The sequence below is a fragment of the Polypterus senegalus genome, chromosome 3 (genome assembly GCF_016835505.1).
Source record: "Polypterus senegalus isolate Bchr_013 chromosome 3, ASM1683550v1, whole genome shotgun sequence".
Taxonomy (NCBI): domain Eukaryota; kingdom Metazoa; phylum Chordata; class Cladistia; order Polypteriformes; family Polypteridae; genus Polypterus; species Polypterus senegalus.
In genome coordinates, this window is record NC_053156.1 from 58,234,810 (window position 1) to 58,258,846 (window position 24,037).

Genomic DNA, 24,037 nt, shown 5'->3' on the forward strand with positions numbered 1-24,037 from the left:
GTGAAAGAAGTTTACTTGAGATTTTTGCAAATTTATTAAAAATAAAAATTAAGAAAGCACATGTACAGAAGTATTCACAGCCTTTGCCATGAAGCTCAAAATTGAGCTCAGGTGCATCCTGTTTCCCCTGATCATCCTTGAGATGTTTCTGCAGCTTAATTGGAGTAATAAAGGATAAAGATGGAAACACTCACAAGCGAGGCGAGTGTGTTGAGCAGATGGAAAGAGTACTTTGAGAGGCTGATGAATGAAGAGAACGAAAGAGACACAAGGTTGGATGATGTGTAAATAGTGAATCAGAAGTGCAACAGATTACCAAGGAGGAAGTAAGGACAGCTATGAAGAGGATGAAGAATGGAAAAGCTGTTGGTCCAGATGACATACCGTACAGAGTAATGAGGATTGTGGAAGAGAGGTGAAAAATAGAGTGCAGGCAGGGTGGAAAAGAGCGTCAGGAATGATTTTTGACAGAGGGATATCAGCAAGAGTGAAAGAAGGTCTACAGGATGGTGGTGAGACCAGCTATGTTATATGGGTTGGAGACAGTGGCACTGACCAGAAAGCAGGAGACAGAGCTGGAGGTGGCAGAGTTAAAGATGTTAAGATTTGCACTGGGTGTGACAAGGATGGATAGGATTAGAAATGAGAGGGTCGGCTCAAGTTGGAAGGTTGGGAGACAAAGTCAGAGAGGCGAGATTGCACTGGTTTGGACATGTGCAGAGTAGAGATGCTAAGTATATTGGGAGGAGGATGTTAAAGGACAGAGCTGCCAGGCAAGAGAAAAAGAGGAAGGCCTAAGAGAATGTTTATGGATGTGGTGAGACAGGACATGCAGATGATGGATGTAACAGAACAAGATGCAGAGGACAGAAAGATATGGAAGATGATCCGCTGTGGCAACCCTTAACGGGAGCAGCCGAAAGATGAAGAAGACGACACATTACTCAAAAAATCAAGGGAACACTTAAAACACACATCAGATCTCGATGAATGAATTATTCAAGTGAAAAGTCTTTACCAAGTAATACTGTGTAATTTGTTGCGAACAAAATGATGTAACGGTCAATGGAAACCAAAATCACCAAACCATTGAGGGCTGGATTTATCATCACACTAAAAATCAAAGCCACAAACTGAAATCACAGGCTGATCCAACTTGAGTGAATTTCATCCCAGCATCTCAATGTGACTCAGTAGTGTGTATGGCCCTCGTTTCTGTATGCAATCCCGACAATGTCTGGGTATCCTCCTAATGAGGCAACGGATGGTGTCCTGGGGATCTCCTCCCAAATCTGGATCAGGACAGCAATGAACTCCTGGACAGTCTGTGTGCTAAGTGGAAGTGTCAGAAGCACTGATACAGAACGTCCCAGAGGTTCTCAAATGGATTCAGGTCTGGAAAACTTGCAGGCCAATCAGTGGCATCAATGCCTTCGTTATCCAGGAATTGCCTACACACAGCGTTAAGTTCTGGCAATGGCTATGAGGATTTCGTCCCGGTACCTAAAAATAGTCAGGGTAGCTTTGCCTAGCACATGGAGGTCTATGCAACCCTCAAAGGTATGCCTTCCCAGACCATCACTGACCCACTGCCAAACTGGATGATGTTGCAGCCTACATAGTGTTTAACCACAACATCTCCAGACTCTTGTACACTGTCACATGTACTCCGTGTGAATCTGCTCTCATCTGTGAAGAAAATGGGGCACCAATGATGGAGCTGCCAATTGTGTATCCTCTGGTGAATGCCAATCAAGCTGCGCACTAGAGGACAACAGCCCCTCATTTCACCCTCATGGTTTTCTGAGAGTTTTCTGTTTCTGACAGGTGGTCAGAAATGTGCACACCAGTAGCCAGTTGGTAATTATTTTGTAGGGTTCTGGCAGTGCTCCTCCTGTTCCCCATCTCACAAAGGAGCAGATACCAGTCCTGATGCTCTTCTACTTCTGGATCAGCTCTCCTTGTGTAACATCCCTTCTCATTGGATCTCCTCCATGCTTTTCAGACTGTGCTAGGAGACACACCAATTCCTCTTGTGACCCCACATATGGATGTGCTATCCTGGAGTAGCTGGACTACCTGTGCAATCTGAATCTGCTGCAGGTACCACTTCATGGTACCAGTAGTGACAAAGACATCAGCAAAACGCAAAAATATTGAAGAATCAGTCAGGAAGGATAAGGAGAGCGCAATTGCCTGTAGTCACCATTCCCTTTTTGGAGGGTTGTCTTGCTCTTTCCTTTCTAGTGCACCTGATTGATATCCCTGAAGCTTAATTGACTTGGTGTTAGGCTGGGATGATTACGCATTACCTTCATTTTTTTGAGCAGTTTATAGAGAGCTGACTGACTCATTCACTCACTCACTTATCAAAAAAAAAAAAAAACACACTACTTCTTCTTTAGTTATAAATCACATCTAAGTCAGTAGGTCTCCACTAAAAATGGGCATTTCGATATATCAACATTTAGGGGTAACAACAAAGAAAACTAAATACCCAAAATTAAAAAAAAATGCCTTGACATAATTGGTTGAAATTTGGAGACTTTTTAACTTCTTGATATTTGTCGGTAATAAAGCTTTATACAGTGGGGTATTCTTATGCAATGTGTCTTTTTTTTGTGTCAGCAGTGACCGTGTAGAGAAGTGGGGCTTGCTGTTCATGCAAATGAATGCTGCAAGCAGAATAGCGCGACTCACCAAGTAATTGTTACTGCTGGCAAGTGAAGAAACGCAGCTGCCGTGTATAGAAAAAAAGAGATGAGGTGGCAAGCTATCTGAAGAGGATGAAGGAAAGTGTCAAAGACGAAACTCACAAAAGACATGGTTAGCAAATGGCCTCCACGGGCACATGTATTACTCCCTATGTCTTGAGCTTATAATGCAGTATAAAATTCATACAAATTCAAGCTGGACTGAATTGCAGAGTGTTCTTATATATATTATATGAAGAACGACTTTCGGACGACTTCGAGGAGATTCTGGTTCACCATCCGCCGTCTCAGGAGAGGGAAGCAGTGCAGTATCAACACTGTATATGTTGGGGATGATGCGCTGCTGACCTCGACTCGGGAATTTGTGGGTCGGTGGGGGGAGTACTTCAAAGAACTCCTCAATCCCACTAACATGCCTTCCAATGAGGAATCAGAGCCTGGGAATTTGGAGGTGGGCTCCCCCAACTCTGGGGCTGAGGTCACAGAGGTGGCCAAAAAACTCCTTGGTGGCAGGGCCCCGGGGGTGGATGAGATACGCCTGGAGTTTCTCAAGGCTCTGGATGTTGTAGGACTGTCTTGGTTGACACGTCTCTGCAACATCGCATGGACATTGGGGATAGTACCTCTGGATTGGCAGACCGGGGTGGTGGTCCCCCTCTTTAAAAAGGGGGACCGGAGGGTGTGTTCCAACTACAGAGGGATCACACTCCTCAGCCTCCCTGGAAAAGTCTATTCGGGGGTCCTGGACAGGAGGGTCCGTCGGATAGTCGAACCTTGGATTCAGGAGGAACAGTGTGGTTTTCGTCCTGGTTGCGAAACAGTGGACCAGCTCTACACCCTTAGCAGAGTCCTGGGGGGGGTGCATGGGTGTTTGCCCAACCAGTCTACATGTGTTTTCTTATGTGTCCATAAGAGATGCCCCTTCAGTCTCAGCCTTTAAATCCCGGCTGAAGACTCACTACTTCAGTTTAGCATATCCTGACTAGAGCTGCTGATTAACTGTACATACTGCATCTCTGTTGTTAGTCATTAGCACTATAACATAAGTAACATAATTATATTTGAATACTAACCCTCACCTATTCTGATTCTTTTCTCGGTACCCAAATGTGGCAATTGGTGCCACGGCCCACCTGCCAAGTTGTTTGCCTGCCTATGGTAAAGACATCCCTGATGGAGGATCACAGAAATCATGAGAAAGAGGGGTCCTTTCATCGGAGCAACGTTTCAGCCGTGGCATGGCCAAATGGGGAGGCAGCTAGATGGATGAGGTCTCCAGGACTCTAAAAATATCCAAACCTAATTATGTCATATCATCTACTGTTAAACCGTATTTCTAAAATTTTTATTATTATGCTGTCTTAAGGAATTGTTCTGCTCTGTATATTGTATTGTATTGACCCCCTACTTTTGACACCCACTGCACGCCCAACCTACCTGGAAAGGGGTCTCTCTTTGAACTGCCTTTCCCGAGGTTTCTTCCATTTTTCCTACAAGGTTTTTATTGGGAGTTTTTCCTTGTCTTCTCAGAGAGTCAAGGCTGGGGGGCTGTCAAAAGGCAGGGCCTGTTAAAGCCCATTGCGGCACTTCCTGTGTGATTTTGGGCTATACAAAAATAAACTGTATTGTATTGTATTTTGTGGATTTGGAAAAGGCGTTCGACCGTGTCCCTCGGGGAATCCTGTGGGTAGTGCTCCGGGAGTATGGGGTACCGGACCCCCTGATAAGAGCTGTTCGGTCCCTGTACAACCAGTGTCAGAGCTTGGTCCGCAGTAACTGCCGGCAGTAAGTCGAGCCCGTTTCCAGTGAGAGTTGGACTCTGCCAGGGCTGCCCTTTGTCACCGATTCTGTTCATAACTTTTATGGACAGAATTTCTAGACGCAGCCAGGGTGTTGAGGGGGTCCAGTTTGGTGGACTCAGGATTGGGTCACTGCTTTTTGCAGATGATGTTGTCTTGTTTGCTTCATCAGGCAGTGATCTTCAGCTCTCTCTGAATCGGTTCTCAGCTGAGTGAGAAGTGGCTGGGATGAGAATCAGCACCTCCAAATCTGAGATCATGGTCCTCAGCCAGAAAAGGGTGTTGTGCTCTCTCAGGGTTGGGGGAGAGATCTTGCCCCAAGTAGAGGAGTTCAAGTATCTCGGGGTTTTGTTCACGAGTGAGGGAAGAATGGAGCGTGAGGTCGACAGGCGGATCAGTGTGGCGTCCGCAGTGATGCAGGCTCTGCATCGGTCTGTCGTGGTGAAAAAGGAGCTGAGCCGTAAGGCAAGGCTCTCAATTTACCAGTCGATCTACGTTCCTACCCTCACCTATGGTCATGAGCTATGGGTAGTGACCAAAAGAACGAGATCGCTAATACAAGCGGCTGAAATGAGTTTCCTCCGCAGGGTGTCTGGGCTTTCCCTTAAAGATAGGGTGAGAAGCTCAGTCATCCGGGAGGGGCTCAGAGTAGAGCCGCTGCTCCTCCGCATCGAGAGGAGTCAGATGAGGTGGCTCGGGCATCTGATCAGGATACCTCCTGGATGCCTCCCTGGTGAGGTGTCCCGGGCACATCCAACCGGGAGAAGGCCTTGGGAAGACCCAGGACACGCTGGAGGGACTGTCTCTCAGCTGGCCTAGGAACGCCTTGGGATTCTCCCAGAAGAGCTAGAAGTGGTGGCCGGGGAGAGGGAAGTCTGGGCCTCTCTGCTCAAGCTGCTGCCCCCGCAACCCGACCTTAGATAAGCAGAAGAGGAAGGATGGACTTTAAAAAACAGGGGTTTGGGGGGATGACTTGGTGGTAAAATACATGTAATACTGCAGAGAATTAAGGTGTTCCCTTGGAGCTAAGGCCATATTGTACTGCAATGCTCCAGTTTACAACGCAGAAACAGAGAACTGCCGGTACAGCATATCAGCCCATTTCAAGACCTGGGTACAATACAAGCTGGGAGCGCTGACATACCTTGGTCAGTTTAAATGCTTGCACAGCTCACTAAAGGGTCCCTCACTGACAAAAACAGAGGAGGTGGACATTGTACATTCAAATCTGATTGAAGAACCATTTTTACAGGATGTGTTACAGGGTGAAATTATGTTTATACATATAACTCTCACTATACCTCCAAATTACTTGTTTCATTTCAATTGAATACAGTTTCCTATAAAATAAAATTAAGAACTGATCTACTGCATGAATGTTTTATTCATGTCCAGTAAACTAATATTAGCCCTTGGGGGAGAAAAAAAAAATACTGCATAAAGTTAGTTGTATAGTATTTCTGACACATCCGGTTAACCTTGAGTACTACAACCAAGGCTCAATGTCTTAAGAAAAAGCTCAGGTATCTAGTTTTGTCTGGAGAATGTGTCATGCTCTAAAACATGCTTAAATAATTAATTTTCAGGGAATGTTTTAACATACCAATATCTGCTGTAAGCACCAATTATAAAGGAACAGAATAGTTTTTTTCGTTATACATTTTAGCAATTGGCTTGTTTTTGTAAATGTCCAAAATATTATTACACTAAATCACTAAACACTCTGAGCAAATCAATTTAAGTAAAGACTATTAAAACACTTGAACTGAACAAAGCTGCACTTCTTTTTTTGACTAGAGTGATTTTTGTTGTATTGTACGGTTAAAATATAACTGCTGTATCTGTAATTTCCAACACAGAAAGGTGTTAATGTAAGGATTACATTCATTGAACTGGATTTTGTACAGTTATATTTAATTAAGGCATTTCTCCTCTTGTTTCAGTATACATACATACATACATACATACATTTACCTTTATTTGTGTCCAATATCAATATTGCATTGGTTTGGTCCCTTCCAAGGAAATCCGCTGTTAAAAGGTTGCCAAGTTTCTGCTTGTTAAGTTCAGTCTGGATTGTTGAATGCAGAAATTTTTCATGGTTTAAGTGCCAATCACTTTTAGGATAGATCACTTCAGCAAATAATTCATACAGTGTACTTCCATTTGACAGCTCATTTTGAGGTGTTGATGAATCACTTGTGTCCTAAAAACGAAACAAATTTCAAATAATATTTAATGACAAATACTTAATAATGAGTTCAACAGATGGCATTAAGCAAAATGTCTCATGGACCCTGTACCTTATTCCTCCATTAAACTACTGCAACCTAAAGATCCTAAATATGTAAAAAATACAAGAATGATTTTTGCATTTATTTTTTGTTACAATGGCTTTCTGTATTCAAATAATAATAATCTTCCAAACTTGTTTATCCCAAAAACAGATTGGTTCTCAAGAAACCAAAGCCTATTCCCAAAACTATTGGCCTCAAACCCTGAACAATCCTTGCATATAACACCAGGTAAACTCTCATTTGTACAAGACCATATTTGACTGGCCAATCATACTAGAAAACGCTTTTTTGAGATGTGGAAGGAAACCCAGGCAGACAGAAGGAGAATGCATTAAGTCCATAAAGACAGTACCCAGGCAGCAAGGAACCAAAGAAGCAAGACAGTGCAACAACACTGTAAATGACTTGAGTGTATAAACCTTTTTATCTGTAAGTAATAAATGTAATGGATGGCTTGTATTCTCCATTGACAGGTTTAGGTCTACACTATCAATAACACTTAAACTGCCTCCTTTCCCTCAACTCAAATATCTAAGTGTAAAATAACTGTTCAATACAGACGGTGAAATGTTTTAATTTTTTTTTTTATCTCATATATCATTGTGATCAACTATATTCTCCAAACAGAAGAAATGTTTTATCGTAATACTCGGAATACATCTATTCCTCCAATTTTAACGTTTACCCCCCCCCCCGGTGGAATTAAAGAGTCACATAGTGTGGGGGAGGAACGATCTCCTCAGTCAGGGGTGGTAAACGCTAAAATTATTCAAAGTTATTGTCTGTTTTTTACATGCATTTTTAGTACTCTTTAATTTAATATTGTTTTTTGTATCAGTATACTGCTGCTAGATTATGTAAATTTCCCCTTGGGATTAATAGAGTATCTGTCTATCTATTTGCTGAACCATCTTTATCCCAGTAATTTCATTGGCAAGGCCAAAACAAATCCCAGCAGTGTGGTGCTTTAAGTCTAGAGTGTTGAACTGTAAAAGTCACTTAACCTGGATGTGCTCTGTCTAAATAATATACAGTAAGTAACTGCATTACATGCAGATCTTGTATAATAATAAACTGTATTCCTCAGAAGAGTGGATTGGCAAGCAGTTGGCCTAGTTCAGTAATGCCCTTAACTAGATTTATTTTTCCCTGCCTTTTACTGTCAACTGGTAATTATCTCACTTAACATGTTCACATAAGCAAATCATGACATTATAAAGTCCTTTGAATTACTAACATCCAGTGTGTTTTATGCCAATTGTCTGTATATGGACGTATCCAAAAGTCATGCGTAAATATATATATATATATATAGGACGGCACAGTGTCGCAGTGTTAGCACTGCTGCCTCACAGTAAGGAGACCTGGGTTTGCTTCCCGGGTACTCCCTGTGTAGAGTTTGCATGTTCTCCCCGTGTCTGCGTGGGTTTCCTCTGGGTGCTCCAGTTTCCTCAAACAGTCCAAAGACATGCAGGTTAGGTGCATTGGCGATCCTAAATTGTCCTTAGTGCGTGTGTGTGCGTGCCCTGCGGTGGGCTGGCTATTTTTTGTCCTCATATGTTGGAGGAAAGTGGCACTCAGTCAGCCTGTCTGGTACTGTTCTTTGTAATGGCCTTCCTCGCTTTGCCAAAGGCACTGCAACATACTCTGCCAGCAAGCTGTCAACCACCTTCTTGCGGAAATCTGCTGCAGTCATAGTGCTGTCACCGTTTGCCTGCTTGAACAATATTTAGCAATTTGTAAGTACCATCTCACGCATGTGATGGTACACAGTGTGGTACCACTTGGTGGACTTATGGCCGTAAGCGTATGACCCCAGCATCTGATCTAGTCGATCAACTCCAGCCATTTTACACTTATACTCCTCAAGTGCAACTGGCTTGTCCAGCTTCCTACCTTCTGGGTTTCCCTTTTGACGAATAACACTTTGTTAGTGTGTACTGTAGAGAGACAAGACGCCCGTTTTACATCGTGCCAAGTTTTCCACCCACATAAAAACCGTATTGTCACCACTTTTCATCTTCAGCCTGTCTGACTTCAACTGTGCAGGCAGGCACGTGTCTCCTGTTCACCCTCACTGTGCCACAAGCTCCAATTCCCCTGGCTCTGTAGCTCCATGAACAATTCTGGTGATGTACAAAACTTGTCCATGTACACAACATGATCCAAATGTTCATAGCCCTGAAGTAGCTCCAGCACAACCACACTTGTCAAGGGACAGTTTTCTCTTTCAAAGGAATACTTTCATGTATATGTGATTACTTTCAGGCAGAAACCAGTGTTTGCTTCTGCCAGTACAAAATCCTTTATGCCATACTTTGTGGGCTTGTCTGGCATATACTGCTGAAAAAAAGCCGTCCCTTGTAGTTTAAGATTGATTCATCCACAGACAAATCACGGCCAGGCTGATAAAATTGTTTACTTGTTGGTTCCACAATATCAAGCAGGGGCTGAACTTTATACATGGGGTTATAGCCTGGCTCACCCCTTGGGATTTGCTTCTGGTTATCACAAAAGTGAATAAAACTTTGCAGTAGTACGTACGTATCGCGCGACATAACCTGTCCAAAGCCACCAGGGGACAAAGCATGTTTGGACCAATGCTCCCTGAAGTTATATTGCCAATCATGCTCCCTGAAGTTATACTGCCAATCATGCTCCCATCTCTATTTGTAATGTCACATAGCCCTTCATCTCGTCTTTTGTTGTGGGTTTCCACTTTGAAAAACGAGAAAGCAGAATCCAGATTTGCTTTCCCAGTCCTCCCTGCGTGGAGTTTGCATGTTCTCCCCGTGTCTGCATGGGTTTCCTGCAGGTGCTCCGGTTTCCTCCCATAGTCCAAAGACATGCAGGTTAGGTGCATTGGCGATTCTAAATTGTCCCTAGTGTGTGTGGATATGTGTGTGTGTGTGTGTGCGCCCTGCGTTGGATTGGCACCCTGCCCAAGGTTTGCTTCCTGCCTTGTGCCCTGTGTTGGCTGAGATTGGCTCCAGCGTGACCCTGTAGTTAGGATATCACGGGTTGAATAATAAATGGATGGATGGAATGCAGAATCTCTATGATTCTCTCTTTCCTCATTCATTTGTCCCCTCTAGTTCTTCTCCAGCTAGACCTTCTTGTCTTTCCTCACTTACCCTTTCTCTCTCCCAGAAGAGGCTTTTAATGACTGCAACCATTGGAGTTAAATTGCTTTTCTCTCGCTGGAAATCTCCTGCAATCTGGAAGCTTTTAGGGGGTTTTGAAAACATTTTGAGATACAAAGTGCACTGCAGGGCCATCTCACCCACAGGTATACATTGGGACCGATATACCTGCCTTGCATTTCTTCTGGAAACTGGAGTATCTGAAGGAAAACCCATGCAAATAGAGAACCCTCAAATTTCATAACTTATTTGCTTTTTTAAAATTCTTGTGTTTGGTTGTTGACAATGACAAGCTGCCAAGGACTCTCAAGCCTTTCTCATAAACCATACATCAAGGCTCAAGATTATCATGTAGTTGTTTAAATATTTTCATTTCTGTTGTGTGAAACGTCCCAATTTTCATTAACCTGCACTCGCAGCAATTCTGCTTATTTCTGAATGTTGTCTAGGAACACCCAAGTAGATTTTACTGTATCTGAGAACCTGTAGGTCTATCTGTTAATTAAACTTAAACTTGTTTGTTGTATTTTTATTCACATCACTTCCATTAAAAAGAGCAGTTGCCACAAGTTACTTTTGACTAGAACTACATCAGAAAAAGTTCTTTGCACTATAACTAGTATTAAATGCAACTCAATCCTATGTCTCCTGAATCCCTGTAATTTGCACTTATGATTCCACTCTCATGGATTACTACATCAAAAACATTTGAAAGTTATGACAAATAATACAGTATGCATCTTCATAATGAATTACCTTTGCTACTTTTTCAAAAGACTCCAGCATATTTGTGAAGCATGGGCCCAACAAGACATCTGAGATAAAACAATCACAAACATGCTCAAATGTATATACAGTACAGGCCAAAAGTTTGGACACACCTCCTCATTCAATGTGTCTTCTTTATTTTCATGACCATTTACAGCACTCCATCACTCTACTTCTTGGTCAAATAGCCCTTACACAGCCTGGAGGTGTGTTTGGGGTCATTGTCCTGTTGAAAAATAAATGATCGTCCAACTAACCTGATTTCTGCACAACACAACTGCTGGTCCCAACCCCATTGAGAAAGCAAGAAATTCTACTAAATAACCCTGATAAGGCACACCTGTGAAGTGAAAACCATTTCAGGTGACTACCTGTTGAAGCTCATCGAGAGAACGCCAAGAGTGTGCAAAGCAGTAATCAGAGCAAAGGGTGGCTATTTTGAAGAAACTAGAATATAAAACATGTTTTCAGTTATTTCACCTTTTTTTGTTAAGTACATAACTCCACATGTGTTCATTCATAGTTTTGCTAAACTAAAGTGAAATGAAGATATGGCAGGCTAGTCCATTTTTTCAAAAACTTAATTTCTGCTACTCAAAATGCTTTTCAGTATCTTGTGTGGCCCCCACGAGCTTGTATGCATGCTTGACAACGTCGGGGCATGCTCCTAATGAAACGACGAATGGTGTCTTGTGGCATTTCCTCCCAGATCTGTATGAGGGCATCCCTGAGCTGTTGTACAGTCTGAGGAGCAACCTGGCGGCGCCTAATGGACCGAAACATAATGTCCCACAGATGTTCTATTGGGTTTAAGTCAGGGGATCGTGAAGGCCATTCAATTGTTTCAGTTCCTTCATCCTCCAGGTACTGCCTGCATACTCTTGCCACATGAGGCCGGGCATTGTCGTGCATTAGGAGGAAACCAGGACCTACTGCACCAGCGTAAGGTCTGACAATGGGTCCAAGGATTTCATCCTGATACCTAATGGCAGTCAAGATGCCGTTGTCTAGCCTGTAGAGGTCTGTGAGTCGCTCCATGGATATGCCTCCAAGATCATCACTGACCCACCACCAAACCAGTCATGCTAAACGATGTTACAGGCAGCATAATATTCTCCACGGCTTCTCCTGACCCTTTCACGTCTTTCACATATACTCAGGGTGAACCTGCTCTCATCTGTGAAAAGCAAAGGACGCCAGTGGTGGACCTGCCAATTCTGGTATTCTATGGCAAATGCCAATTGAGCTGCCCGGTGCTGTGCAGTGAGCACAGGGCGCAGTAGACATTTGGGCCCTCAGGCAACCCTCATGAAGTCTGCTTCTGATTGTTTGGTCAGAGACATTCACACCAGTGGCCTGCTGGAGGTCATTTTGTAGGGCTCTGGCAGTGTTCATCCTGTTCCTCCTTGCCAAAAGGAGCAGATACTGGTCCTGCTGATGGGTTATGGACCTTCTATGGCCCTCTCCAGCTCTCCTAGAGTAACTGCTTGTCTCCTAGAATCTCCTCCATGCCCTTGAGACTGTGCAAGGAGACACAGCAAATCTGGCAATGACACGTATTGATGTGCCATCCTGGAGAAGTTGGACTACCTGTGCAACCTCTGTAGGGTCCAGGTATCACCTCGTGCTACCAGTAGTGACACTGACTGTAGCCAAATGCAAAACTAGTGAAGAAACATTCAGAAAAGATGAGGAGGGAAAAATGTCAGTGGCCTCCACCTTTGAGTTGACTGTTTCAGTGTACATTAATAAATATGGACACCAAACCACAGTCTTGTCAACTCTGTATCAGGTATTACTCAAAATCATGTAAAATTTGAAATTATACCCGAGTCTGAAATATTTAGATATGGTATCAAATCAGGTATTTTTGCCTTACAAAGTAAGTCATCCATCTCTTCTGTCTCATTCCCACCATCAATCTTACCCCTCAAACAACTTACCATGGGTTCCTCTTCAGCCATTGCCATAATGACTCTTACTGCTTCTGAAGTCTTATATGAACAAGGCAATCCACCTTTTGGAAAAAAGAAAAAAAAAAAGAATGAACAGTTTCAAGTCATGCAGCTTAATATAATAGCTTCTGCAAAAAACTTTCAAGAATACTTTCAGTATGCTTGAACAGACTCACAAAGATAAAAAGCTTCATGAAATTGTTGAACATGTACATGTATCTTATTGTACATCACATATACTTATGAAATGTATATGAAAAAAATGGCCCAGAGTACAATGTCTTGGCGGTCATTTACAATGCAGTCTTATGGATGATTCTGCTTGCTTATGTACTGTAGAGAATGTACTGTGCCCTTCTGACCTTATTATGCTGCTATGCCAGCTCTATGTGACCTTTTTGATGTTTATAGTTTTGATTTATTTTAAAGCATTAGTTCCTAAAGCTCAGTAAACACTTTGTCTTGACAATTAATTCTTCCCATATTTAAGAAAAATTCTTAGAATTTCAACATGAAACTAACGCAAATGTTTCTATAAATGAACCATTGCATTTACATAAAATGTATATGTACTGTGAATACGGACTACTTTATGAATTTAGTAGCACACGTATTAATTCAACAAAATTATGCACAAATATATTTTAAAGCTAGAATAAATAGAACTATTAGCAAAATAAATAAAATGTGATAAAAATAAAGGCAATTTGTCAAGAATAGCATTAACTATTGAAATTTCAGATATAGCAACATATATAATACACATCTATTAAATAAAGGTATGCAATTTAAAAAGAGATAAATGAACTCTCCCATTATCTGCAAACCACTACATCAGTGAACTTCTATTTAGGAGTGATTGAGAATTGTTTCTACTCACCCAGTGTTCTCCCCAGAATTTTTTTCCGGCCGGGTGGCATGAAAAAGTAGGCGGGTGGGGCAGGACGGGGAAATTTGCACTCTTTTTATTAAATTATCATTATTTTTTTTCCATTGCTCAATATGACTTCCTTCTTTAAGGTTTGACACTTGTGCCAGAATATTTTTATTAAATTTAAGAAGTATCCAATTCAGGATCCTGCAACCCGAACAAAAATTTTAAACAACAATTGTTATGACATAAACCAAGAGGCACAAGTATTGTCGCTGTCAGGAAGAATAGTGAAAACAATGAAAAAAAAAGTATGGGAAACCTAATGAAGAAAAATTTTTAAATATTCTTCAAAGCCAACTTGCATATGCAGAAGGTGTCTTCAGTTAAATATTTATTCTTCTTTTCTTCCTAGAGGCCTAGTTGTCTGCAGCTTTTCCATAATCAAAGTCTCCAGGATCTGGGCCCTCCGAGGAGATCAGCATGAGATTTAGCTTGCTTTGTTTCATGCAATTTCTCAAACATGTCTAAATCATTTTAAGGGCAGAAAACCCCCTTTCACATTCAGCTGTGCTTATTGGGATCACTAGTTAATTATAAGCTAGTCTGGCTAAATTTGGAAACGACTCTTTGAGCTCTGATGTCGTTGCCATTTTAGTAAAATCTGTTTTAGACTGAAGTCTTTGTATGACTGACTTCTGATCATTTTTGATGCAACTGTCCATTCTTGCCAGTTACTGTCATATTTTAAAATTGGAGGGTTACCATTTTTGGAGTAATGATCGAAAAGAATTTCAGCAGACTTGCTTGAATCGTGGGTTTCTGCATTGAAAACTTTTGAAAAGCTGGAAATAACTGGCATGTCAGGGAATCTAGCATTTAGGTGCTTGACATTTGTCTCTAGGTATTTATCATATATTGCAGTTTTGAATGACATTACATCACTCTGTGTATAAACAATGTGGAGATCTGACCATTCTTCTGCCAGACAATGATGAAGGCTTTGAAAATATCTCCCAGGAGTGTCTTTCAACTCCATGATGGACAATTATGTGGCGAGCAAAACTGGCTCAATTTCGGTAAGATTGACATCTTGCCTTTTCCAAGCCATAGATAAGTTGGACAACAAAGGTAATACGTCTGAAAGCATCATCAAAGAGGAAACAAAATTGTACGTTTTAATATATCTGCTTAATCCTTCAGCTGTGATGTCATTTTATTCAGTGGCCTCTCTTTCCAGTGCAGCTATGACACTCATCATACACTGTCATAGTGACTGTACTGCAAAGTCACAAGACAGCCATCTAGTGTCACTGGCCATTTTCAACTTAATCTGGAGAATGTTCAGAATATTTTGAATTTCCGTTAAACCAGCCATCCTAACTGAAGAGTTTTGGAAAAAACAGAACAGCTGCCTTAAGATGTCATTCGGTTTTATTAAATAAGGTACAGCAGCTGCTGCTTGGGCACTTGCAAGGGCCAATTGGTGGTTTACACAGTGACAGTTGACCAAGAGTCCAGATGTTTTATCTTTAAGCAGTTGTGCCACACCTTTCTGTTTCCCAATCATAACAGCCACTCCATCTGACTCTAGTCCAACCAGATCAGCAGTTTTCAAGCCTAGAGTGTCCATTGTCTCACTCAGTGGTTGGTTATAGTTTCCGCTTTGCCATCAATCATATTGTAGGTTGATACAAAAACTAACTCTGACCTCTTTAATGACCTGGCATACATATTTAAATGTAAATAATTGTTTTACAACTGAGATGTCTGTGGTTTCACCACACAGAATACTGAAAAAATTTTCAGCGTGTATATTTTTCAGTATATTAGATTTTATTTCTGATGCTAAGACATCCAGCAGCTCTTGCATTATTCTTTTAGAGGTGTAATGTGCATTTTTACCAACATTAAGATGCTGGAAAAAGGAACAACCCATTTCTTTACAGTGTCCCAACAGCTTTTCAAACAACGTTGTATGTGGCAACTCATTTTTTGCCTTCTTTTCGAATTCTTGTGCATGGCACGTTTACCGAAGGTAACTCCTTCCTTGGGGGATGTTTGTTTAATATTTCATGCACAATGAGCACCACATACCATTTTCATTGACCATTAGCCAATCAAAATCTTTAAACCATTGTTTGTTTATGCCATATAAGCAGCGCTTAGATTTATCGATTAGCAGAGTGCATGCTGAAAACATTTCCCCAGAAGGACCAGCTTCTGCAATGTCTTTGTCTGAAATTGCCACATGAGGAGTTGACGCTGCACCTTCATTAGTTTGTGGCGTCTTTTCTGAAATAACTGAGCAGTGTTGTTTTCTGAACACTTTTTTTGCTCATATTGGTAAAACGTTTGGAAAAAATTAAAAGTACCTATGAATAAGACTTTTGAGCGGGAAAGTTAAAGCCTGTTGGATATTCAGTGCACACTTGCACTACGGCAGGGCAAGATATGAACAAAAAAGAATGGCAAATGGGTCATTTTAACAAAACTAGGGAAGCATATTAGGGTCATGGTAAAGAAAAAAAAAAAAATACAGGCACAGTGAAGACAAAAAAAAATTATATGTCGAGAATAAAGTCGACATGTTGACTTTATTCTCAACATTTCCACTTTATTCTCATAATTTATTTTGTCTTTAAAGTAGAATGTCGTAAACTAAACTTGATCTTAAAATCAATGTTTAATTTACTAGATTTTCTCAAACCCCGCCATAAGGTAATGTAGTACATTAAATGCTGTGTTAAGTGTACCCCGACCAAGTTGTTGTTAATTACTAGGCGCGTTAAACGGACTTCCCCTTGCACTGAGGAGGCACTGGGAGGGATCGCCACGCAGAATGCATTCACTTGATGATATTCCTGCTCTCTGAACATTTACAATGTTAAGATAAATACTTGATTGTGATGAAATGCATTAAAGCATGTATTAAACATGCACAGTAGCATGGCAGTAGTGCTGCTCCCTCGCAGTAAGAGGTCCCCAGGAGTACGTTCACTGTAGAGAACTTTATGGCAGGTGTGACAAGGCTCCAAAAAACTGAATGTACGAATGGGTATCGCGCAGGTTTAACTTAAATATTGTCTAAATGTTGGGTTTGTAATCTGGTGGTCGGAGACACGAACACAGGATTAAATGGATGTTCTTCTGAGCGGGCTTTTATTGCATGTGTGCTGTCTCTATCTGACGTACCAAGACCCCAATTCCTATCCTTCTTTTATCTTTCTTCACATAACCATTCAATCATTAGATCTGCATTTGTCATCTCACAATGTCATGCAAGGTGGAAGCCGAGCGCTCAACTAAATTAGCCGGGGGGAGCGCCCGGCTAAAAGACACTAGGGAGAACACTGTCATCAGAAGTCTTCTTTCATTTTGCATCTATACCAACCTTTTCAATACACACAATTTGCTGCCACACCTCATATTTCTGTGAATGCCACATATGAATGCTGACACTCCTTGCATTTGCCACCTCTTTTGCTTTTCATCTGTTTAAAAAGGTTCATAGTAACCTTATTGATTACAACAATAATGGACATATACAGCACACATCAAAAACACTATGACTCTAAAATTAAGGTACTTAAAGATTTGTCTGCTAGCACATTCTTATTTATTATTATTATGAGGCCGATAATTGGCTGTTGGGTGGCTTCATTATCTGAAGGAAGAAACTGTCCCTGAATCAAATGGAATGTGTGCTCATGGTCCTGGACCATCTGCTTGAACAGAGCAGACAGTAAAATGACCATGAAGAATGCATGAGGTCTACTCTTCTATCTTCGAAGATGGCATGTGTTATATATGTCTTGTACAAGAAAGAGGCGCATGGCAGCCAGCTGTTAGGTGTGTAATATTCGGTGTTAGTTTTATCACTGTCTGCTATGTGATCCGGAGTTGATCAGGTGCCATACTAGGAAGTTACATAGTCAGGGAGGATAGACTCCACTTGGCACCCCCTTAATGAGAGGACAATCTTTGTTTTTGCAGAGACTGAGACAGAAGCTTGTTGTCCTGGCACAGTGGCAGCAGAGGAAAAATTGTGTGATGTTGGTGTCCTTTAGCAAACCTGTCTGGCCACACAGCATATGGTTTAGCCCACTTCCCTTTCGGGAGCCCATACAGTGCATCTGGAAAGTATTCACAACGCATCACTTTTTCCACATTTTGTTATGCTATAGCCTTATTCCAAAATGGATTAAATTCATTTTTTTCCTCAGAATTCTACACACAACACCCCATAATGACAACATGAAAAAAGTTTACTTGAGGTTTTTGCAAATTTATTAAAAATAAAAAAAAAAAAACTCAGAAATCACATGTACATAAGTATTCACAGCCTTTGCTCAATACTTTGTCGATGCACCTTTGGCAGCAATTACAGCCTCAAGTCTTTTTGAATATGATGCCACAAGCTTGGCACACCTATCCTTGGCCAATTTCGCCCATTCCTCTTTGCAGCACCTCTCAAGCTCCATCAGGTTGGATTGGAAGCGTCGGTGCACAGCCATTTTAAGATCTCTCCAGAGATGTTCAATCGGATTCAAGTCTGGGCTCTGGCTGGGCCACTCAAGGACATTCACAGAGTTGTCCTGAAGCCACTCCTTTGATATCTTGGCTGTGTGCTTAGGGTCATTGTCCTGCTGAAAGACAAACTGTCGCCCCAGTCTGAGGTCAAGAGCGCTCTGGAGCAGGTTTTCATCCAGGATGTCTCTGTACATTGCTACAGTCACCTTTCCCTTTATCCTGACTAGTCTCCCAGCTCCTGCCGCTGAAAAACATCCCCACAGCATGATGCTGCCACCAACATGCTTCACTGTAGGGATGGTATTGGCCTGGTGATGAGCGGTGCCTGGTTTCCTCCAAACGTAAGGCCTGGCATTCACACCAAAGAGTTCAATCTTTGTCTCATCAGACCAGAGAATTTTGTTTCTCATGGTCTGAGAGTCCTTCAGGTGCCTTTTGACAAACTCCAGGCGGGCTGCCATGTGCCTTTTACTAAGGAGTGGCTTCCGTCTGGCCACTCTACCATACAGGCCTGATTGGTGGATTGCTGCAGAGATGGTTGTCCTTCTGGAAGGTTCTCCTCTCTCCACAGAGGACCTCTGGAGCTCTGACAGAGTGACCATCGGGTTCTTGGTCACCTCCCTGACTAAGGCTCTTCTCCCCCAATTGCTCAGTTTAGATGGCCGGCCAGCTCTAGGAATAGTCCTGGTGGTTTTGAACTTCTTCCACTTACGGATGATGGAGGCCACTGTGCTCATTGGGACCTTCAAAGCAGCAAGAAATTTTTCTGTAACCTTCCCCAGATTTGTGCCTCGAAGGTCTACAGACAATTCCTTTGACTTCATGCTCGATTTGTGCTCTGACATGAACTGTCAACTGTGGGACCTTATATAGACAGGTGTGTGCCTTTCCAAATCATGTCCAATCAACTGAATTTACCACAGGTGGACTCCAATTAAGCTGCAGAAACATCTCAAGGATGATCAGGGGAAACAGGATGTACCTGAGCTCAATTTTGAGCGTCATGGCAAAGGCTGTGAATACTTATGTACATGTGTTTTCTCAATTCTTTTATTTTTAATAAATTTGCAAAAATCTTAAGTAAACTTTTTTCACGTTGTCATTATGGGGTGTTGTGTGTAGAATTCTGAGGAAAAAAATGAATTTAATCCATTTTGGAATAAGGCTGTAACATAACAAAATTAGAAAAAGTGATGTGCTGTAAATACTTTCTGGATGCATTGTATGTATTGATGCTGCCAATTAGCAAGCACAAAATTCAAGTACATTTAAAGCTCTGGGTCGAAGAACTTTGTGATCAGCATTGATGGTACAACAGTGCTAAATGCTGAGCTGTACTCTATCCATATACAGCACTCTGGTTGAGCAGGTTTTATTATCTAGGTGAAACCAAAAGTAAGTAAATGCCACAATTCTGTAACTTGTAAAACCACCATTAGCAACAATAACTTGAAGGAACTGCTTTCTGCATTACTTCATCTGCCTCATATCATATTGGAGGAATTTTGGCCCACAACTGAAATGGAAAGTTCAGTATTTTTCAAATCAAATTTATTTTGTCAAAAACACGGTATATATGCATTTGCCTTGAGAAATTGTGTTTTAAGAGTTAAGCGTTTTCTGTTATTTGTATTTATTATTCTAATAAAGGAGCTGCAAATGGCTGAGGAGTAGTGGCTACAACACTTCAAAAAACTGAATTTCACAGTACATAACCAACGTGTTTTATGATTAACAACCCTAGATTCAAGTTTTTTTCTGTGCCCCAATCTGTCAACTATCCTTGTACTAAGTTTGAATATCACATCTCATAGCATTTAAAATTTATACTGTTTGATAAAAGGTGCCTCCCTGCTTGGAAACAGTGTCAATTTTTTAAACAGTCAGGTCTACTGCACCTAAACAACCTCTTAAAACAAGTATTGTGGTAGCAGTTATATTTTTTATATATACACTGTAATGGATGGACTGGCATCCCAGCCAAAATGGACTACCTTCCTTTATGTTAGCATGAGGTTAACATAATGAACTGTACAGAAAGGAAGAGCAACAGCACTGGTATCTCAACAGCAATGGATGGGAATCACATGCCGAGCCTGGAAGCCAAAGGACAAAATGGATTGAGCATCCCGACCGGGATAAGTAATGGACTCTTATCGGTCGAGAGACCACATATATGGGACAATGTGAGACTGCCTGTCACATGCCGGTTGTTCCCCATACACTGGGTGACAGCATCTGTTATGGTGAACGCCCACAGGACAGCATGGCAGTTGTGGTCCCAAAGACTGCCCTGTTGAGTTCCACTGGGACCTGCTAGGGGGAGATGTCGGAAAGTGAAGGCTCAGGTTCCACCTGACCCAGAAATGTTTGGCAGAGACAAGCAGTTGAGACCAAAAGTACTTCTGGGCTGGGGCTTAAAAGTAAGCTCTCCACTTCATCTGGGGAGTCGGAGTCGCAAGTAGAGGCAGACAACACTCAATTGGTAGGAATGGAAGAGAAAAGAAGCAAAAAAACTGTTAAAAGGTGCACTGTTCAAAAAATGCTTGTTTTGAACATAGGGGCTTGTGTCTGAGGTTTGTGGTCACAACACATAAAATATTTATTTTCAAAGTTATTTTTCATGCCAGTCCTTGAAATAATTTCATTTACCACTAGACACAGAGAAAGCTTACATTTTTTACATTTGTTTTTGTGCTGCAATTCATCTTCTCTTGCCATCTATTGCAGTTGTCCTATAAACTCAGTTCACTATTTATTCATTTTTGTTGTTGTTGCTTCTTTCTTGAATTTCATCTCTGGAAAAAAATACTCTGTACATAAATAAATTTTCATACCAGCGTCTTCCAGTGCTCGATTACTGGGGTGTGGACAATGTCTTTTCTGGTAACCCTGGGCACAGGGCAGGAAACAGGTAGCCCTGAGCACAGGGCAGGAAACAGGTAGCCCTGAGCACAGAGTTGGTCCTTCTGACACATACACCTAAACCAATGTTTCTCAGCCACTGTTGAGTCATAGAAGGTCATCGCTGGCTCGCGAGCACATGAGACTTGTTCATGGTACAATCTTCCCCACCACCTCCACTACTGCAGGGATCAACAGAACTGCGCGAGATTTTTTTATCCTGTTCATAATCATGTCCGCTTTATAATCTCACCCAAACTCAAAAAAGGCAGCACTTCGATTTTTTCCCCCCTTTTATAAGCTAAGTAGGGAAAATGATCCTTGGTTTGTGTTAAGCACTGCATATCTATACACTCTGTGACAGAATATAGAGAAATAGTCAAGGGGTAATACAGTTAATTAGGGGTAACAGTTTGTGTATGGCAGTGTACATTAAAATTATATACAGTATATGCATTTGCTTCAAAAATATGAAGAGACTAAAGCAATGGTTGAGTAAGAAGATAAAAAGCCCTAGGTGGTTTAAGATGTGACTAAGTGTCATGTGCACAGTAAGACTTGCCAGTTGCTACGTACATAGAAAGCTTCATAAAAGAAGGACAAAGGCTGAACTTAAGAAATGTTTGGGAAAACAAGAATATAGTAGAAATGACACTTATTTTGGGTATGTAAGATGGCTATGCCTTCCGCAAAAAACAGCTCATGTCCTTTAACCAATCCGAGTAAATATTCATATGGTGTAAGCCAATGAACCAATCAAAGTAAATGTCAGGATTAATTCAGCACTGTTGTGTAAATTCAGTTACCAACAAGTATGAGCTTCTGTCTCTGTACTGGGACCACTTGCTGACAACTTCTGCTGGAGGTCACTCTCTCTTTAGTAGACTGCTGTAGAGGGTGCATTTGCTGAAGAAAAAATAAAGACACAATGAACAAGCTTCCTCTTGCCTAGTGACTGAATCAAAGAAGTCCTAGTTTAGGACAAGGTTTCTTTCTATTAATATATTTCAAATGTACTTTGTGTCCCCACATGAAACTTTGAGAGACATACTGTAAATACTGTAAGTACACTGTAACAGTACCAACAGTACACTAAGAAACATTGCCTTTAGGTTGAACTTGAAAGAGCACTGCTAAGTAAACTAATGCAGGGAGAATGTGTTGCAGACAGCAATGTACACAAATAACATTGAAATGTGGTGGTTTTCTGCAGGCAGAACACTTCATGCATAAGTAGCTACTAGACACATAGTGGCTACACAGCCAGTCCTATGTGGCACAGGGCTCCAACGAAAAATAAAAGCAAAAAAACTTACAAATACGTCCATTTTTCAAGCCAAGAGAGTTGTTGATTATTGATCTAAATCTTGTGATTACACATTTTGTAAAATAATTTATAAATGTCAATTCTGAACAAAAAATACCAATGAGATTAAGCCAAGACCAAGCTAGCTGTGTGTGCTACTTCAGTGCTCATCTTTAGAACATTAGAACACTCTAGACGACAACAGGCCAACAAAGCTCGGCAGTCCTATCCAATTTCCTCCAAGAAAACATCAAGTCGAGTTTTGAAAGTCCCAAACATCTCTCTTACTGTCTACCACACTACTTGGTAGCTTATTCCAAGTGTTTATCGTTCTTTGTTTAAAGAAACACTTCCTACTGTTTGTGCGAAATTTACCCTTAACAAGTTTCCAACTGTGTCCCCGTGTTCTTGATGACCTCATTTTAAAATACAATTCTCAATCCACTGTACTAAATCCCTTTTTAAACACTTCAATCATGTCACTTCTTAATCTTCTTTTGCTTAAACTGTAAAGGCTCAGCTCTTCTAATCTTTCCTCATAATTCAACCCTGTAGCCCTGGACTCAGCCTAGTCGCTCTTCTCTGGACCTTTTCTAGCGCTGCTATGTCCTTTTTGTAGCCTGGAGACCAAAACTGCACACAGTACTCCAGATGAGGCCTCACCAGTGCATTATAAAGGCTGAGCATAACCTCCTTGGACTTGTACTCCACACACCGTGCTATATATCCTAACATTCGGTTAGCCTTCTTAATGGCTTCTGAACACTGTCGGGAAGTTGATAGCTTAGAGTCCACTATGACTCCTAAATCCTTCTCATAAGGTGTACTCTCGATTTTCCGACCGCCCATTGTGTATTCAAACCTAACATTTTTACTTCCTATGTGTAATACTTTACATTTACTGACATTAAATTTCATCTGCCACAAATCTGCCCAAGCCTGTATGTTATCCAAGTCCTTCTGTAATGATATAACGGATTCCAAATTATCTGCTAATCCACCTATCTTGGTATCATCTGCAAACTTAACCAGCCTGTTGCTTATATTCCTATCTAAATCATTTATATATATTAAAAATAGCAGCGGCCCTAGCACTGACCCCTGTGGAACACCACTCTTAACATCAGCCAGTTCTGATGAGGTTCCTCGCACCATCACCCTCTGCTTCCGGTGTCTGAGCCAATTCTGCACCCATCTAAAAACATCACCCTGAACTCCCACTTCTTTTAACTTGATGCCCAACCTCTCATGTGGCACCTTATCAAATGCTTTCTGAAAGCCTAGATAAATAATATCAGAAGCTCCACTTTGATCGTATCCTTTTGTTACCTCCTCATAGAATTCCAGCATGTTAGTAAAACATCGCTCTTCTGAACCCATGCTGACTGTTCAGAATAACTCCTGTCCTTGCCATGTGTTGCTCAATCTTATCCTTAATTCCTTCCATTCATTTTCCTGTGATGCATGTTAAGCTTACTGGCCTATAGTTGCTTGGATCTGCCCTGTCACCCTTTTTATATAATGGGATGATATTTGTCATTTTCCAGTCCTTCGTAATCTCTCCAGTGTGCAGGGACTTCCTAAAAATATGTGTCAATCAGAGCAGCAACCCTCTACAATTACAAATTCTTTTTAGGTCCCCAAATAGTTATCCCAGTGGGGATTGAAGCCCGCACTTTGATTTGCCCATTTCAAACCCTCTATTCTTTGGCTGCATTTGAGTAAACCTCAGAACTCAATTTCTGAC

General features: G+C 41.4%; 1 protein-coding gene across 3 annotated transcripts in view; it reads right to left on the minus strand.

Annotated features, from left to right (window-relative positions):
- The window catches only part of LOC120525181 (E3 ubiquitin-protein ligase DTX3L-like), a 41,324-nt gene that overhangs the window by 11,907 nt on the left and 5,380 nt on the right, over positions 1–24,037 (minus strand). For 2 of the 3 annotated variants that reach the window (XM_039747277.1, XM_039747276.1), the window contains exons 2-4: positions 21,791–21,890; positions 12,665–12,738; positions 6,488–6,719 (exon numbers count right to left, since the gene is read on the minus strand). In XM_039747277.1, the coding sequence (XP_039603211.1) occupies positions 6,488–6,719; positions 12,665–12,738; positions 21,791–21,887 (403 nt within the window). In that variant the 5' untranslated portion in view covers positions 21,888–21,890. The remainder of the gene's footprint in view (positions 1–6,487; positions 6,720–12,664; positions 12,739–21,790; positions 21,891–24,037) is intronic. The other variant, XM_039747278.1, reaches the window with a different exon arrangement.